Source organism: Pongo pygmaeus, chromosome 6 (assembly GCF_028885625.2).
Source record: "Pongo pygmaeus isolate AG05252 chromosome 6, NHGRI_mPonPyg2-v2.0_pri, whole genome shotgun sequence".
Taxonomy (NCBI): domain Eukaryota; kingdom Metazoa; phylum Chordata; class Mammalia; order Primates; family Hominidae; genus Pongo; species Pongo pygmaeus.
The window spans coordinates 57,502,944-57,521,597 of NC_072379.2; the positions used below are offsets into that span (position 1 = coordinate 57,502,944).

The window sequence follows — 18,654 nt, forward strand, 5'->3', positions numbered from 1 at the left end:
AGAATGGATCTGTTAAAACCTCAGTCAGGGCCGGGCGCAGTGGCTCACGCCTGTAATCCCAGCACTTTGGGAGGCCGAGGCAGGTGGATCACAAGGTCAGGAAATCGAGACCACCCCGGCTAACACAGTGAAACTCCATCTCTACTAAAAAAAAAAAAAAAAAAAAAAAAAATTAGCTGGGCATGGTGGCAGGTGCCTGTAGTCCCAGCTACTCAGGAGGCTGAGGCAGGAGAATGGCGTGAACCCGGGAGGCGGAGTTTGCAGTGAGCCGAGATCGCACCACTGCACTCCAGCCTGGGCAACAGAGTGAGACTCCGTCTAAAAAAAAAAAAAAAAACGCCTAAGTCAGATCATGCCACTGTCTTCTAGAATCCTCCAGGGACAACCTATCTCAGTGTAAAAGCCAAAGTCCTTAGGGTGGCCTACGAGGCCCTCCATGATCTGCCTCCTCCTCCCCGCCAGTCCTATTTACCCCTTTCTCACTCTACTGGCCTTGTTTCTGTTCCTGGAACACACCAGGTACACTTTCGCATCGGGACTCTGCAGCTGCGGTTCCTTCTGTCTGGAATGTACTTTCTCCAAATATCTGCATGACTGGCTCCCTCACCATCAAGTGTCACCTTCTCAGTAAAGCCTTCTCTGACCACTCAACTTAACACTCAGACCCCCTTACCCCCAGCATTTCCTGTCTCCCTTTCTGCTTTATTTTTCTCCATAGAACTTATCACCCTCTAATATACCATATAAATTAATAGATATAATTATAAAAGATACACATTTATATATACAAATCATATATAGTTCCTTTGGTTTATTGTCTGTCTGTATCTAGAAATTCCACAAGGTCCAGAATTTTTGTCTGTTTTGTTCATTGCAGTATCTCTAAAATCTAGAACATGATAAATAATAAGTACATATTGAATGAAGTACGGGTGTGTGCACAGTGTGTGTGGGGGATGTGTGTGTGTGCGCCTGTGTGTGTACGTGCTGAGTTTCATAGTGTAGGTCACATTCCAAAAGGCTTGTATGATACCGCCTTGGAGCATACTTGGACTACCTCTGGGCTTACTAAGAGTGAAGACTGAAAAGCAAGTACAGCACAGACACCCAACAGTCCTCATGTCTTACAGGCTGGGTGCCTGGAACAAATGATGCCACTGGTAATTGCTACTTGAAATATGTGTATATGTGAGTGTAACTGATTTACACACAAGAGGGTTGTTCCCTTGGGGGACCACCAAGGCACCATAAATTGGCAAGAGGAAATAGGCAGATCAGAAAAATCATAAAATTTTTAAGACCCTCAGAGATGATCTGGGCCAAACTAATAATTCTACAGATGAGCATCAAAGTCACAAAATGATAACATAATTTGCCCCTGGACACACAAAAAGTAAATGCTGAGAAAGAACTACCATAGACTTAGGTCACATGATCCCTCATCCAGTGATCTTTACACATCCTGGCCCATCATAAAAATGAAAAACAGGAATCTGCTCTCCAAAAACCCTCCGCCTGTTCCCTTGTCCTTGGGAATAACCTGAAATTATTTCTCCACTTAGGCACCAATACATTTATTCCACTGGACTTGGCCGTTTGTAGGAATCTCTGTTTTAAAAACAAAGAACTGCTAATGATCACTATTTCTCATAAACGAAAGCCTTAAAAATTCCCTCCCATAGCAACCGGCAGTGGGTTGAATCATCTACTATTATTCCCTGCCTTTCTAATAATATAGTTCCAACTTACATCAGGTGCAGGGATGTTAAAGCCTGTCAAGAATCAAAACCTTCAACCCTCACTGTCCTACTTCTCATTAGAGCTAAAGACTCTATCCAGTTTTAAATTAATGGATTTATATTTTTTCATAACCATAAAACAAAGTGCTTCAAACCATAAAGCACTAACAAGTGAAAACAACATATGAGCTGTCAGTCGTCTTACAGTCATCTTAATGTAGTAGGTTAGCAGAACTTTTTTTTCAGGGAGTGATATTATTACTAAGTGAATAGTTGCACTAATTGCTTGGTTCTCAACTAAGACTATAATAAGCTTTTTGACTATGAGAGGCCATGTGTCTTGGAATTCTCAGTGTTTTGTTGGTGGCCTTAGAGACTCTAAGGGCTGAGGACATTCATGACATAATTGTGGCGGATGTTCTTGGTTCCCTCTTCCCCTTTAACAGAACCCTGTTCTGTTCAGGCCTCCTCACCCCTTCAGGAGAGGCTGGACCACCTGCACTCCAGGAAGGTGGTCACAACTGGACTAAGTACATCCGGGGAATCCTATTCCCTTGCCAGTGATTGGTTCACACCTAAGCATATGACAAAGCTGTAGCCAATGAGGCAAGGGGAACTTTGCTGGCGGGGTGGGGCAGGTGTGTCTGAGAAAGTCTTTCTTATCTTCCACAGGGTCAGGAGGAAGAGATTTCCCCTTCTCTGTTTCAGATATGATGCCAGGGGACTGCTACTGTCATCTTGACCCTGTAAAGACGGTGAGGCTGAGGACAAGGCCCCCCGACCAAGAGGGCAGCACTGAGAGAAGGAGACAGAGCCAGATACTGCAGTGTCTACAACCACGGTACCTCAGCACTTCTTTTTAGGGTTTTCTGTATTTGCAGTGAAACGTCCTAACCCTTAACAATAATTGCATCCTGGAATGGTCTGGTCAGGATGTGAGGAGGTGTGAATGTGTTATATGTGTTGGTGTTAGCATGAGAAAAGTTTGAGTGAACAGCAGGTCCCAGGAACAGTGAGTCTTTTGTTAGAGATGGCTTAGCCTGTGACATTAGAAAGCAGGAGGAGCAAAGTCTAAAATCTGAGATGTCAGGGGAGCCGCAGAGGCCAGCGCGAGGCATAATACCATCCTCACGTGTGCTGCTGTCATAGGGGGCCCAGGGTGGCCAGATTTCACCTGAGGGAGGACACAGAACAACAGAGCCACTGTAGCCCGTGCCCACTTCCTCTAGGGGTTGCCAGGAAAACACTCTGAATGAGACCTTAAGGAAGAAGTTCTAGTACTTGCTTTGTCTTCACACTCCTGTGAAGGGGCATTTATTTGTATTTTGTGGGGGTGCTTGTCTCAGGTGTCCTATGGGAAAAAGGAGGAAAGGCCATGAACAACTTGAAGGGGAGCCAGCCATCCTATACATTCACGCAGGCCATTGGATACTGAAGCCTGCCCAAAAAGTGGCTACCCAGGGACTCAGTTCCCCAAAGACGTCTGTCTTTAGCTTCATTAATTCCATGCCAGGGCCAATCTTCCTCCAACTAACAGAAAGTTTATCTACCTAGAGGATTCTCTATACTTGGGAGGAAGAAGAGGACTTTTGCAACAACCTGGCACTCAAAACCAGCAAGTATTAAAAAATGTTCATTGACTAGGTTCCTTATAGTGAACAATACATGGTTCTAGAAAATTTACTATTTATAATCACTCGTATTTTCCATGTGGTCTGATCAAATGCATTTTTCCTTTACTTGTATAAGGTAAAAGTAAATACTGTCAGAACCTCTGTGACAGCTACAAGCGTGTAAAATTTAAGTCTTTGTAACAAAGTCTTTATAGTACAATACTGTGATCTGTTGTGATCAAAGGGTGTAGGTTCTTTGATTAGAAACAACAAAAGAGCCAGCAGATGATATCCTTGGAAACGTCTATACAAGCATCCATCTAGTGGGGGCATATGGAGGCAGCCACAGACGCATCACTGTACAAATAATACTCGGGAGCATCAGGCACAGTAGAGAAACTTTCTTCCTGGATGACTCACACTCTACTTTGAGGCCATAAAGTTGTGCCCAGAGTTTAAAAAGCTGGATAAAAAGCTAATTAACTAGTCATAAGAAATGCACTAATTGCTTTGTCCAGCATTAGCAGAGGAGACCTACTGCTCTCCCTCATTCTTCAGTGAGAAGGAGGGTGCCATGGCCTTTCGGGGATACTGGGGAAGGGAGGCATTTATCTAGTGGAGGCTGAGCTAACCAGCCCTAGAGAGCAAGTCTCTATGGAACTATCTGAGAAGGTCAGGGGCTGGCTGCAGAAAAAGATGAATGTGGAAATGAAAAGGGGAAGAGAAGGGGCACCCCCATGTGTTGAGCAAGTTATCAGTGAATATGGATTGAAATGCCTCCCATCTGATTGCAAGCGTACTGTCTAGGAAGGATTTAACCTATGGGTTTGTTTTCTCTGTTTGCTCACCTTATGACTGATTCACCTTCTCTTTCTTACAATATCAATTTCTATGCTTTCTTAAAGTAATGGCTTTATTGAGCTATAAATCGCACACCCTACAATTTACCTGTTTAAAAGAAAACAATTCAATGACTTTTAGTTTATTCACAGATATGTGTAACTATTAAGTATTACCACAATCAAATTTAGAACAATTTCATTACCACAAAAAGAACTCATACCTATTAGCAGTCACTCCCCGTTTCACTCCAAACCTCTCAGCCGCAGGGGGCAACTCATCTACTTTCTGTCTCTAGGATTTGCCTATCTTGAGTGTTCCATATGTGTAGAATCATATAGTATGCGGTTTTTCACTTCTTTCACTTAACATACTGTTTTCCAGGCTCATCCCTGGTATAGCATGTATACAGCATCGCTTTTTGAAAATCTCCCTGTGGCTCTCCATGTTGAACTCTACCTTTACTACTTATGTTCTTCAGTCTTCACTATTCACTCCTGAAATGTGCTTGTGAACCACAAATCAAGGTAAAAACTCCAGATTCAGATAAATTCATGTGATTCTCCTCAGAGTCTCCTGTTGCAAGTACGTGCAAATAAGTTAAAAAAAAATTTCTAGGCCAGGCACAGTGGCTCACACTTGTAATCCCAGCACTTTGGGAGGCCAATGCAGATGGATCACGAGGTCAGGAGTTTGTGACCAGCCTGGCCAACACGGTGAAACCCCGTCTCTACTAAAAATACAAAAATTAGCCGGGTGTGGTGGCACGCACCTGTAATCCCAGCTACTCAGGAGGCTGAGGCAGAATTCCTTGAACCCAGGAAGCGGAGGTTGCAGTGAGCCAAGAGCACGCCACTGCACTCCAGCCTGGGCGATAGAGTTTTTTCCATCTCAGGGGAAAAAGAATTTTTTCTAAAAGTTACTAAAGGCGTGTGGCTAATGTGAACTGGTGACAGGGTCCTTGCAAAACTGATTTACAAACAAGAGATAAAGGAGGGGAGGGGCTACAGTTGCACTCCTATGACAGTTACTGAGTGCTCGTACATGCCAGACACTGTGCTAGGCACTGGAGATCCAGCAGTGAACAAAACAAAAATAGCTGCCCTTGTGAAGCCAGTATTTTAGTGATACATGATAAAATTATTTTAAAAAGAAAAGCAAGGGAATAAGGTGAAAATTCGGAGTAGTGGTTACCTTTGGAAGGAGGGAATGAAATATGATGGGGAAGGAAAGAGAGAGGAATACAGAGGAAGACACAAGGCTAGGTAATGTTCCTAAATTGGGTGGTGGCTTTCCTAATAATTATGTGGCTACGCTATTACTGATTTTTTTGTATATATTGCATCTTATGTAAAACATGTGTAATTTTTTTTACATAATAAAGAACCATTCCTCTAGATGGGAAAGTATAAACAGTGGTGTTGCTTGGATTGACTGAGCTAATTTAAAATGTTGGGACTGCAGGATGCATATTGGAGCCTCTCTACACAGAGTAGAGAAACTCTAAGTTGGCACGATTACACTTCAAGGATTTGAAAGGCTGATGAAGAAAAGCAAGGTAAGGTATTTAGGAGAAACTTTTCCAGTTATCTTAGAAGATCACGAGTTCTGAGTGGCCACTTACCACTCAGGAAAGGAACCTGTGGTGCATCTTATTAGAACATGAGCTTTATGATATCAGGGATTTTTAGGTTTTGTTCATAAATTTTCAAGTTTTTTTCACAGCCATTCACACATTCGATTCTAACAACTAGTATTATTAGCCCATTTTACGGATAAGAAAATAGAAACTCTGAGAGCTATTTGGTGCTGGTGTTTGGACCAGATCCCCAGCTTCTTAGAGCTTGTAACACAATGCCACCCTTGGACTGTGTGGTTCCAATGAACCCACATTAATTCATGAAACCCAAAAATGGATGCTAAAAATAAGTTTCAGAGAGTTAAATTTAAAGCAATAGGAAGAAACACCAATTCGCTCTATAGGTAGAAAATGGCTGAAACTCATTCCTGTAAGAAGGAGCACAAGCTGAAACTACAGATGGATTCAGACAAGTTTACATTAACTCCTGAATGACAGATTTACACTCAGCTATTTATGAAAAGTAAGATGTCTGCAGGGCATTTCCTCCCTGAAAGGCTGTTGTGCATTTTTACAAAATACCCTTACTGCTATTACTTTAGAATGCGGAACCAAATAAGTACTGTGGCAATTACTATGTTCTTAAGCCAAATGACATCGTTTAACTCAAAATAATGTCTTACATGTGTAATTGCCTAGGATTTGCTGTGATTCTATTTCTAATCTTAATCTGATATTAATTATTTCAGGAGAGTTTACAAAGCTTCTGTCAATTGCTTTTTCCTCTGAAGAATTCATACTCTGAAAAAAGGCATGTGGATTAGTTTGGCTGCTTAAAGCAAGCATAGGACTCAGGCTCTCCTGAGACCAAAGTTCAACCCTAGGTCATATTAACATCACATAGAACAAAAACTTCTGTGCCCTGGTCACCGGGAGTACCTTCAACCCTAGACATTGATCATGAGGCAGATCCAGAGAGGATATTTGGCTAGAGCTAACCAGGACCCCAACCAGAAATTAACAACTCAAAGGGTACATACTGAAAGAGAATAGTGCTCTCTGTGTATATGAAAATCAGCAAAAATAGTATTATTTACCAAATAAGTATGGTTTACTGGATCTCACTGTCTCTGAGGACAAGCACTGTAAAACAAAATGGTTATTTTTTTGTAATAAAGAGAATTTGAATGAGCAACTTAAATCAATATTAGGCAGTCAAATTATGTGTATTAGTATCTACACATCATTAACATAATCCCAAGTGAATTATTTAACTACTAAAAGTAATGCCAGAACTGACTTTTCATTTCCCTTGATATTAACTTATATATGATATAAATTTGATTGGAAATAATTGTTTGGAACCTAATCCACTTCCTCTTTCTGTGTATACATATATACACACACATACAGACATACAGATATGTGTGGATGTGTATGTAAACCCGCATACTTATCCATGGCAGGACATCACGGTACAAAGGCTATGAGGCAAGAGTTTTCTACACACACACACACACACACACACACACACACACACAGAGAGAGAAAAACGTGTGCTTTGTTTCCTCAGCTTCTCTTTCCAACTTCATAGCATTGCAGGCTTTCTTTGGAAGGAGGGGTATACATAAATCTAACAAAAATACATGAAGTCTAGAATTAAACTGAAGCCCAAACAAAACAAAACACAAAATCTGTCTAAACAACAATCTGACAAATGGCCCAACCTGTTCCTCTTTATAGAACTTTGCTTGAAACTCACTATAAAGATTCAGAAAAATTAAGGACATCTCTCAATGTCTGGGACTAAAACCAAACAGGGACCTGAGAATCAGGGCTGAGTTGCGTTGGTAAGTTTCTACCTTGGTGAATGGAGGATAAGTAGACAGGGCTACAGGAGCCACTGAGCAGTGCATCAGCAGGTTTTGTATGGCAGATTCTGCGATCAAGGCTAGAACATTCTCACTGGAGTCATCCAGACCAGAGCTGTCCAATACCAATATAATGTAAGCCACGCATGTAATTTCAAATATTCTAGTAGTTACCTTAAACACATTTTTAAAACACAGGTAAAATTAATTTTGTAAATATATATTATATTTAGCTTAATAGATCCTTTTTTTTTTTTTTTGAGACAGAGTTTCACTCACGTTGCCCGGGCTGGAATGCAATGGCGCAGTCTCCTGATCTCCGCTCACTACAACCTCTGCCTCCCGGATTCAAGCAATTCTCGTGCCTCAGCCTCCTGAATAGCTGGGATTACAGGTATGCGCCACCACGCCCAGCTACTTTTTGTATTTTTAGTAGAGACGGGGTTTCACCATGATGGTCAGGCTGATCTCAAACTCCTGACCTCAGGTGATCCACCCGCCTCGGCCTCCCAAAGTGCTGGGATTACAGGCGTGAGCCACCGTGCCAGGCCTAGATCCAAAATATTATCACCTAAACATATGTTCAATATTTCAAAGGTTATGAATCAGATATTTTATGTTTTTTGGCTTTGTATAAGCGTTTGAACTCTAGTGTGAATTTTACACTTGTAGCACATCTCAATTCAGACTAGCCGTGTTTCAAGGGCTCAGTAACCACATGTGGCTGTCACACTGGACAGTGCAGTTCTAGGTCTTGAGAATCAGGCCCTTAGAGGTCAATGGCAGCCCCCACCCTCTGACAGATGCTGCAGGAGATCTACTGCAACAGTCATGCTCCCTGCTTCCCATTTTTTTGCTGTCCCAACACAGTCTCTTGGGCTTATTCCATGGAAGCAACATCATGTAAGAAAAAGCATTTTATATTGCTAATATGGCATTATGTGAAGTAATAAGGAAGCGCTAGGTTTCACTTCCTTGAAAAGGACAATACCCAGCCAGTACTGAGGGTGCAGAGGGCAATGATGGGGCCCGATAAAATCCAGGAACTGGGCCTCCGATGAGAAAAGAATTGCATAAGGTTATCACCCAAGTGCTTCTGTGATTCATATTGCCCTAAATCAATGATCTAAGTTATGTCAATAAATAATAAGCCACCATGTCACAGTCTTTTGGTTATTATAGTTTCTGAATCCAATGACCTCAACATTCACCTCTTTCTTGACAGTTAACTTGACACTTTAAAGATACCTTCTACCTTCCCATTTTGTTGCACTTGAGGATGGTAACAGAAGTTCAAGGAGAACTGTTTCCTTTTCTTAGAAACTGTCATGTTCCTGCATCTTATTTGCATGCATTTTCCCCCAATTAAATGTGCTGAAAATTCCAAAAGCTAACTTTATTTTCTAAAAACCAATGCATTTGTTTTGCCCTGATGTGGGCTTTTTGCAGAAGTAAAAATCCTTCTAGCTAGCTGCTGATGGCCAGGTTGGTAGAAAATCTCTTTTAAATAACACGGCTTGTATATGCCACTAGCAACCTCAGTCCACACATTCACAGTTTTCCTTATGATGTCTTTAAAGGAGATTCAATGGTAAGATCCAAACTTTTTTTGAACATGGGCACTTTTTCCTCTTTGAGGGTGAAATCAGAACTCACTGTGGGTTTATTTGAAAGAGAAATTGAGTTGCCATTAGGGAAACAACAAACCACTTTTTAAATAAAGCTTGAATCATATCTCAGGACTACAGAGTTTATAAACATTTTTAATTACCCTCCCCAATATCATCCTCCAGCTGTCATTCCACAGTTTCCCTCAGGGTCATAAAGAAATTACTCTTTTAAAAAGTTAGTTTGCAAAATTAGTGAAAGATAACCTAAACAGCACAAGCAGCACACACAGCAATGGGAGAGCACTGGATCAGATTTTCTCTTTTTAGCTTGTTGATTTTACATTAGTTTTGTCTCTGTCTTAGAGAATTTCCTGTAAAAAATGATAAAAATGTTTTGTATCTGTATAGTCCAATATGGTAGCCACTGGCCATTTGTGCTATTGAGCACTAGAAAGGTGCCTAGGGTAACTGAGGAACGGAATATTTTTACATTTAAATTTAAATAGCCACATGTGACTAATGGTTACTATACTGGACAACACAGCTATACACAGTTAGGGCAGACCTAAGCCACTTAAATCTTTGTGCCTTTATGGGCACAACAGCCTGGAGATCTGAGGCCCATTTAAAATATAAAGCACTTTATGACTTCTTTTTGAAAGTATTAAGTAATTAAATAGAGCAGCCTCTATGAGGCCAGACAGAAAAAAAAAAAGACTACAAGAAATTCTCTAAGGATGATGCTACTCTTCAAGATGAGCCGGGAAGTGGGTGGGTGGAGCATTAATGTCACAGGAGCTTGGGTCCTGGATGACAGTTCCAGCTCTAGCTCTGCTGTCAAGTAACTGAGTGGCATAAGACAGTTTCTGAGTTCCTTGGGCTCTGATTTTCTTATACAATGTTGGAATCTGTTAAACAACTACCAAGGTTCCTCCTTGCTCTCAGTCTAGTCAGTCCAGTCAGTCCAGCTCTTATTTCTTAGGAGATTAAAAATATTGGTTGATTTAAAATAATACTTTACACTGCACTACAAACAGGCTGAGGCTGAGTGATTTTGACAGGCCAAACTGTTGAAGCAAAGGAATGCTAAAATTAGTCCATACTATACAGACTATATTCAGATTAGTCTCACGAAGGTGTACGATTAATTATAAATGAGGAGAAAGGCAGGTTATTTGCACAAGCAGCTAGTGGCTGGCCCTCCCAGAATGCACAGCTGAAAGGTTTGTGGCCAGTTGATGATACACTCATCCCAATTCTTCAGCTTCAGGCCCCAGAGGACAGCCACCTAGGTTCCATTGCAGAGCACCCTACCTATAGGACTGGCCCATCTCTGACTGCCGTTTCCTCTAGCCATGGAGACTTTAAATAAACCTCTGCATTTGTCTGTAGCTTGGAGACACATCATTGTGTTCTGTCACACCAACCAGGCTGCGCCAGAGACACAGGTATCCATCTTGACCCCCTAACCTGAATCCATGTGAAAGAGAGAACACCAGCTTCCTTCCCCATGGGCCAAAGGGAAGGAAAAGCAGGAAGGTGCCTAGAGGATTTGCAAACTATGAACAGTAAAGAAAACCAAATGTGGGATTGATGAAAACATCTCTAAATAGAAATCTGACCAACAACAGATGAGAGAAGAAAAAGAGACAAAAGAAGGAAGCGGGGGAGGGTGGAAGGGGGGGAAGGGGGGAAGAGAGGGAAGGAAGGAAAGAAGGAAGGAAGGAAGGAGAAGAAGGTGGATAGAGGGAGGGAGGAGGGAAGGTAGGGAGGGAAGAAAAGAGGGAGAGGGGAGGGGAAGAATGGAGAAAGGAAGGAAAGAAAGAAGAGAGGGAAGGAGGGGGAAAAAGCCATTTTGTTTTGAAAATTAAATGACATATTTCAGAAGCCATGAAGTCAGAATACATACATTCATAAAAGATAAACGATTGGTGGGTGATAGGGGATGCTATTAATCATATGTCTGTCTATCACTAGGTTCATGTCTTTTTCTCTGTATTTGCCTTGACAGAAATCTTGATCTTCTGGCAGAAAACTCTTCCAAAACATTCCTATGTGACACTGCTCATGTATAGGTGTTCCAAACCGAATGTCCAGTTATTTCCACCATTGTGCAAAAACGGGAGACCCTGCCGAGCAGCAGATGGCCCTCAGCAGGGCTGACACTCAGGCCAGGCCCCAGGTGGCAGCTCTCAGAACACACTGTCCAGCTAAACCCTGCACAGACTGGCCATGGAAAATACCTGGTGTTCACATTCCCCAAATTTGGGCAAATGACAGGGTCACCCAGTGCACTTCATGGGGTCAGTGGGGAGAACCAGCATTTCAGCACAAGTTCACAAATCACTGGGTCCCCCTTGTCAAACACTGCAAATATGCAGCATGCTAAGAAAAATCTCCTTATCTCTCAGACTCTGTATCACTCGGCTCATCTGAGTTGCTACAATGGACAATAAAATCTAATAAGTTAAAATGAGGTATGGAATGCTCAGGAGAAAAACAACAAGGACTAGTACTCTTCATCTGAGTAAATAATTTCTCTCACAGGGTTAATGTTAGCTTTGCAAATTTTTTATTTGAGATTATATTTTAAATCATAATTTGTGCATGTGTGATTTAAAATAAAAAAGGCAATCAACTAGTCTTTCTGCCAGTCTAGGTGATGTGAAATTTAATTATCGAGGAGTTATCATTAAAACAAATGCAAAGCAATTTTTTTACACATAATTGAATATTCCAGAAGAAAATTTCTGAAAAATCCAAAGGTCCAAAAGAAAACTTCTCAGTGAGAATGTCTGTTTCAATAAGATACCCTATTTTGTAGTATTGGATGCAGAGAATTTCTAGTTAGACATACATAAGTCTTGCCAGAATTACTATAGTTCAGTTTTGCCACCTGCATCTAGGAATATGGAAGACTTATCTATGTTACTGGTTATGACTCCCCAATAATGAGTAATGAAAATTCCTATTTATCATTTCTACATCAACATCAGTGTGATAGCAGAAAACAGCATGACTTACCTGGCCCACATTACTGTTGTATAGAATCTAAAGAAATAAATACCTCAATCCATTCAGGAATGTTCTTTTCCCAATTAAGGTTTTGAAGACTGCACCTAATACTGACTTTTTATCTTTTTCTGTTTGCATTTTAATTTTAAAAGTCTGTGTCAACTTTATGTTGATAATATAGTGTGTTTATGTTTCCAAATCTTAACCTCTTATCCCCAGGGTTCCTTTAATATTTAATGTTTTACCTTTTTCAGTTACTGAGAACATCTCATGTCTTCTTTATTTATTGACTTGCTTGGGTTGATTTTTTTCTTGACTGTGAAATTATCCATTTGGCAATCATATTGCTAATATGCAAAAAGTTCTTATTTTAATTATAAAAGCAAATGTAACCCATGATTATTAAGAAGACTGTTTTGCAAATTGGCCTTTGTTTATTTCAGAATATAACCAAGAACCACAGGCTAAATTAAAAGCTTAAGGATAAGAATTTTTTTATTTTTGCAATTTAAAATAATAAAGGCAATCAAAGCTTCCTGCCAATCTAGGTGATTGTGAAATTTAATTACCAGTAGTTATTAAAACAAAGGTAAAGCAATTTCTTTTATACATAATTGAATATTCCAGAAGAAAATTCATGAAGAGTTCTCAGAAAATGTATTTTTAAATTAATTGTAACCTGATTATTTCATTTGTTATGTCTCAGTTGGTACCGTAGAATAAATGACACATTTGGGTGATGTAGTTCAACAGCAGCTAGTGAGAGCAAATTCTCAGGAAAATCAGGCAACTTTGACCTTAATGCTGAGCAAATTATTAAATTTTTACTCTGCAAACACAAACATACCTAAATCTCCCGCAGCTACTCCTCTATGAGAGGTATAACCCATGTTGACTTCATCTCTGTCTATGCTGGACGCTACAGAATCAACTTTTCCTTTTTCACTGCTCAATTGCCCAAATGTCCTACGGCTTCCAGAGCTGTTCCATCAAACCCACTGCTACCTGAACAGAAAGAAAACCTCCTACATCAGCAGCAGCAATGAGTGAGCTGGCAGCTCTGTGCATGATGCTGCTTATGGGCCTGTAAGCATAACTTTCCCAAGAAAGAAAGTCAAAATAAGGCCATGAACTTACCCATCTCCAGGCCTTTACCTAAGCTCTTCTCTCTTCCTGAAATGTCTTTTTCTCCATCTGTTTTCCAGAAAAATTCTACTCAGCTTTCAAGGCCCAACTCATATGACATTTCCACTGACCCCTCTAATTTGACTAAGTCAATTCCTCTCCTCTGCACCCTTCTCCACAGAATTTGTTTTATCAAACTGGAATAGAGGTTGCTGTTTGCATGTTTGTCTCAGCTGCTGGATGATAAGGGAAAAGGATCTTGACTCATCTTTCCATGCCAAACACTCAGGACTATGCCTGAAACCTGGAAAACACTCGCATGCTTATTTAATGAAGCCCAAAATTCAAGCTCCAATTTAACATGTGACGAAAGAAGTGGATTGTGTGTTGGATTCATGTCTGCATCTAAATTCTGAGCCCGTGAATGCCTTCTTTTTCATTCCTTGAAGGAGTAAAATTTATTCACATTAAGCATTTATTAAATGCTAGGCCCTGTGCTAAATACTCTACATACATTATCTCATTCAATCCCCAAGACACTCTATGAAGTAGGTCTTATCATCAGTATCAGCCTCATTTACAAATGAGGAAACTGAGGCTTGGAGAAGTTAAGTAACTCACTCCAAGATACCCAGCTGGTCGGTGGTGAAGCCAGAATTAAAAGACAATCCTCCCAGAACTTCAGGGCTAGAGGGAATCCTACAATTATCTTTCCCCCTTAGCTTTCTTGAAGCTGAGGTTTATAACTTACTGCCTGGCACATAGTAGGCCCTTGAAAATAGTGATTAATACATTGATGGAGTGCCCTAATTTCTCAGATTCTGGCCTTCCCCTGAGAGATCCCAGCTGCCACCACAAATAGACTCTATTCTTTCTGCCCAACACCTCTCACAGGTGTGAACTGCTTGTGTCATCTGAATTATTCATGATCCACACATGGTAAGTGTGCTTTAAAAGAGAACTACAATGCTGTATTTTTCAAGACAAAGTGCCTGATTAATTGGGGAATTAGGCAGTATAAACTCATGGGCTAGGTTGATTCATGCTAAACAATGCATCCATGCCCACTTTTTGAATTTCAGTTTTCACATAATTTCCCATTTTCCCTTAGGATTAAAAATAGGGGTAAATAAAGCAGGAGAAAGAACTATCATGGGCATCTCTAACCTATCTGAAAGCAATTACCATCATCTAAATCTCATACTGTGTTGTTTCAAACCAACATATTCTTCCGAAGGCTGACTTAGGATTTTCAATCAGGTTTCTTAAGCTACATCAAGATCTGGAAATTCAGATGCCACAGCAGCTGTAATTCATGCCACCAGTAAATCATGTGACACCACCAGCTCCTTGTCCTTTCTCCTTTCGTCTTTTCTTTTGCCCCACCAGTTCATTTTCTAGTGGGCAGTTTTCTGAGAGGGATAACCATATGCTAATAGAAAGCCAACACCACTGTATTTTAAATTCAATGTTAGTCAACCAAAATGAATTGAAAAACAGCAGCAGTGGTTTGAGGGTACTAAAAATAAACTGTAGCATTTGCTGAGTTCTCAGAATTAAAACCACGGCGGTCAACTTGTTGCTGCTCTTAATAAGATGTGACTTCTGCCCCATTGGCTGCTACTACTAGAAACTTGAACTATATCACACACCTAACAACAACGTGTTTTCAATTAGTTGGCAGTGATCGAGAAAGGAAGTGCCATTTCCCAGGAACTAAATCTGCCAAGAAAGATAACAGATGGCTTTCAAGTGATCACCTTGTGCCACATCACAATTGCACCTTAGTCAAATTCACCTTGCATTTATGATTTAGTGAGTTACACATCTAAAGCTGTGGTTGCCTTTTTGCCCTGCTTGCTATCCAATGCCTCCAAAAATGTGTTCCTTCCTTTAATTTGTGAATCATAATAAAAACAGCCCAATGGGACTTAATACAATATTAATATATTGAAGCACTCCCATAAGGTCTTCATGACCTTCTTGACCCTTAAATACTGTATACTACACTGAATGTCTTATCAGCTATCCCTTTGGGTTTGTCATTAAAGTTTTCAATGACCAGAGAGGTAGAGGAATTCTACCTAATGCATCATTCTGATTAGAAGCCTGTCATACTCAGAAACCAGTGGGTCTGCTTCTATTGATTCCTACTCCTTCAGATTCATTAGCAATTTTTTTCTCTTCAATTAGACCCAATGATCAACCATAGAAAAGCTGAAAGAAGCCTTCCCTTTGCTCAACCATACTTAAAAGGAAAAAAAATGTATGCCTTGCTAGTGAAATTACAGCCAGTATTATCAGAAAATCTCTAAGGAGTCTCTCTCTCTTTCTCTTTCTCTCTGTCTCTCTCTCTCTCTCTCACACACACACACACACACACATACACACTTGTAAATGTGCCAAGAGTCAGAGGATGGGCTCGACCTCTCTTCCCCTAACCCACTTCAACCAGGATCAGAAAGACACATCCCTTCATTGCTGCTGTCTAAAACCCATGCCTAAGCGAGTGTCTCCATAGAGCTAATTTGTGAAACAAACAAAGAAAATCAAGTCTGCGAGGAGCGAGGGTTTGCTCCCCTCTGCTCCGGATTTGGGTGTCCAGGGTAGCGGGCGCGGCACGGCAAACAGGTCGGGGCGCTCAGCTTCACCCCAACCTTCTCCGCCCCGCCAGCCCCCGCTCCAGCTGCGCCAGAAAGTGCGAGCCTGCCCGCTCCTTTCGCTTTTCGCTCGCTGCACCCCAAGCCCCAGAACACCCGCGTCCGCACACTAAGGGCACCACCGCTCTCCCACCTCTGCGCTGTCAGATGTCAGGCGCGGAGGTGCTCTGGGCACCGAGGTGCTGGCGAACCAAACAAGTGTCACCCTGGACGTCTGCCCCCACTCCGAGAGAGCGGGCGGGACGGCCACAGGTAGGCTCTGTCCATCAAAGGGTGCGGGGCGAGGGCAGGGGGGCGAGACCCGGCGCGGCAGCCGCGCCCGACGGGCTGAAACTCACCGGAGGACACCGAGGAGCCGGACAGGCTGGAGTTGCTGGACGCTGCCATCTCCGCACGCCCCTCGCGTCGCTGATCGCTCAGCCCTGGTGCGGGCGCCGCCGCCGCTGCCCTCGCCCGGCCGCTCGCAGCCTCCGCGGCCCCCAGCCCATGGCAAAGTCCTGGGGACGCGCAGAAAGCACCAGCCTCCGGACTCTGCCTGCACTTCCTGCTCCACCAGATGACGCGCTGCCGCCGCCGCTATTTATTTGTGGTTTCCGTCCCGCTCCGCGCCTTTGCACGCTTTTCTCCGGGTGTCAGGGGGTAGGTGGGAGCAGAGGGAGGCCGAGGGGCAGCCGGGACGGGCGGATCTCGGCTCCCGCCGAGCCCCTCTGCCGTCCGCGCTCCCCTGTGCGCGGCTGGGACCAGGGCGTCCTGGCAGCTCCGAGCCGCCCCGCCAGCTCCCGCACCCTCTCCTGGGCTCTCGCCTCTCCCGCCGCACTTCGAGTAGACCGGGCAGAGGCGGCGGGAGACGGACAGACAGAGCGACCTCCCCCTTCTCCCTCCGCCCCAACTCCGCTCGCACACACACAAAGGAAGAAGAGACGCGGACGCTCGGGGGGTGGTTCGGCTGCTGCGGGCTTGACAGCTCCCGCCACTGGGGCTGGAGGGGGAGGCTGCGGACTGCTGGACAGGGGGAGGCGAGACGGGGGACCGGGTCCCCGGGGTGCTGGGGAGGCCGGCGCCGGGCGCGGGGCGAGTGCGGCTGCCGCGCGCAGCGCTGCTTCTAGGGTTTGAAGGGGATGGGGAGGGAGGGTGTGGGGGAAGGTGGTGGGGCTCGCCGCGCCCCGCCGGGCTCTCAAGCGGCGAGACAGTGGGGGTGGGGGATCCAGAGGGCGAAGGCGGGATCACTAGGGCCACGGTGCTAGGCAGAAGGGAACCTGGGATGACAGAGCCACTATGGAGCGCTCCTTCCACTCCTCTCCAAATTGTCCTTTGTTGCTCTGGAGCTGACGGTCCCTGCCCTGCACGAAGGTGCGTCTCCTAAAACACCCGGGAAGCCAACCCAGCTACACTTAAGTAACCCAGCCACGGACAGTGCCCGACGCGTCCGTGGGTCTCTGAGGTTGCCCTTCAAAGAAATAGAGCCGTCCAAACGTGTCATCAGGCCCACACAAAGCCGGGTGTCAAAGAGAAAGAGGTTCTCTGTGCCTTGCAAAAAAGATTCTCACAAAAGACTTAAGACTTGGCAGCAGGTCCGACTGTGCCCTTTCAGGATAGGAACTGCTCAGGTGTGTGAGAGAAAGAGACTCGAGCACAAGGTGTGTCCGTTCCCCCTGTATTTAAACCTAAATTAATTTCACTGGGAGGAAATACCATGCAGATTTTTTTTAAGTCTGTTTCACACTCCCAGCGGGCTAATCGGTTCTTTCAATCCTAAAGCAACAGAAAACTGTGAAATTTGAAGAGAAATTGTTAGATCAAAGGAAAAAGCAAACATTAAAGGAATGAAAGTACTCTCATTATACAGCAAAAATGGGAAGTGTTCACATTGGGGTAGTTCAACTTTCTAAAACATGGTTAAAAGAACATAGTCAATTTAAAAATTATCAGGAGTGACACAGAACAGCAGCTAGGCCCTGGGGATCCACATCAACCAAGCACCTAACATACAATGAATAATGAATGTTAAATAATCACAGTACGCACCCACGTCACATTTTCTAGTTGATTAGAACTTAAAAAAAAAAAAATCCCTCCAGGATGCTATCCCAGTGTGTCTTCTCATTAAGGTCCATTTTTTAAAAATACACCTTGCTAAATTGTTAAAGGAGTGTGAGCACTCTTCAGTCACGTGGGACTGTGTCTTCCTACCCCTCAACCGTATGGACCTTGAAACAGCCCTGGCTGGTCTAAGGAGACCCAAGTGCCCCCATTTTCCCAGCCCCCTACCACTATCCTTCATTTTGTGGACTGCACGAAATGATACAGTTCCTAATCTGGAGCCTTCAGGGACACGTGACCCATCACACACTTAGCTTGTTGATCAGATCAGAAGGAACTTACTGTTTCCCCAGAGTTCTTCTGATAGAAAACAGCACTTACTTGTTTGACTAGTAATCTATGTATCCCCCCAGATCTTTAGATGGTGGACTATCTGACTTGGCTGTGTCGCCCGGTAGAATTTTACCATCTGGGCTTCGAAGACAACTGGGTTCAAACTCTGGTTCTGTCACTTAGCTGCGAACTTGAACAAATTACTTAGACCTACTGAGCCTCAGTTTCT

The 18,654-nt window shown here is 43.1% G+C and overlaps 2 protein-coding genes and 1 long non-coding RNA gene across 3 annotated transcripts in view; 2 read left to right on the forward strand and 1 right to left on the reverse strand.

Moving 5' to 3' along the window:
* Positions 1 to 17,093, reverse strand: part of CHN2 (chimerin 2) — a 317,173-nt gene extending 300,080 nt beyond the window's left edge. Inside the window, exon 1 of the mRNA XM_054494681.2 lies at positions 16,391 to 17,093. Within this exon, the coding sequence (XP_054350656.1) occupies positions 16,391 to 16,439 (49 nt within the window). The 5' untranslated portion in view covers positions 16,440 to 17,093. The remainder of the gene's footprint in view (positions 1 to 16,390) is intronic.
* On the forward strand, positions 10,645 to 12,350 carry LOC129040314 (uncharacterized). The gene is made up of 2 exons (XR_008503593.1): positions 10,645 to 10,700; positions 11,264 to 12,350. It is a non-coding gene; the product is annotated as an uncharacterized LOC129040314 (long non-coding RNA).
* The window catches only part of CPVL (carboxypeptidase vitellogenic like), a 205,503-nt gene continuing 202,778 nt past the window's right edge, over positions 15,930 to 18,654 (forward strand). Inside the window, exon 1 of the mRNA XM_054494678.2 lies at positions 15,930 to 16,304. The gene's annotated coding sequence lies outside the window, so the exon portion shown is untranslated. The remainder of the gene's footprint in view (positions 16,305 to 18,654) is intronic.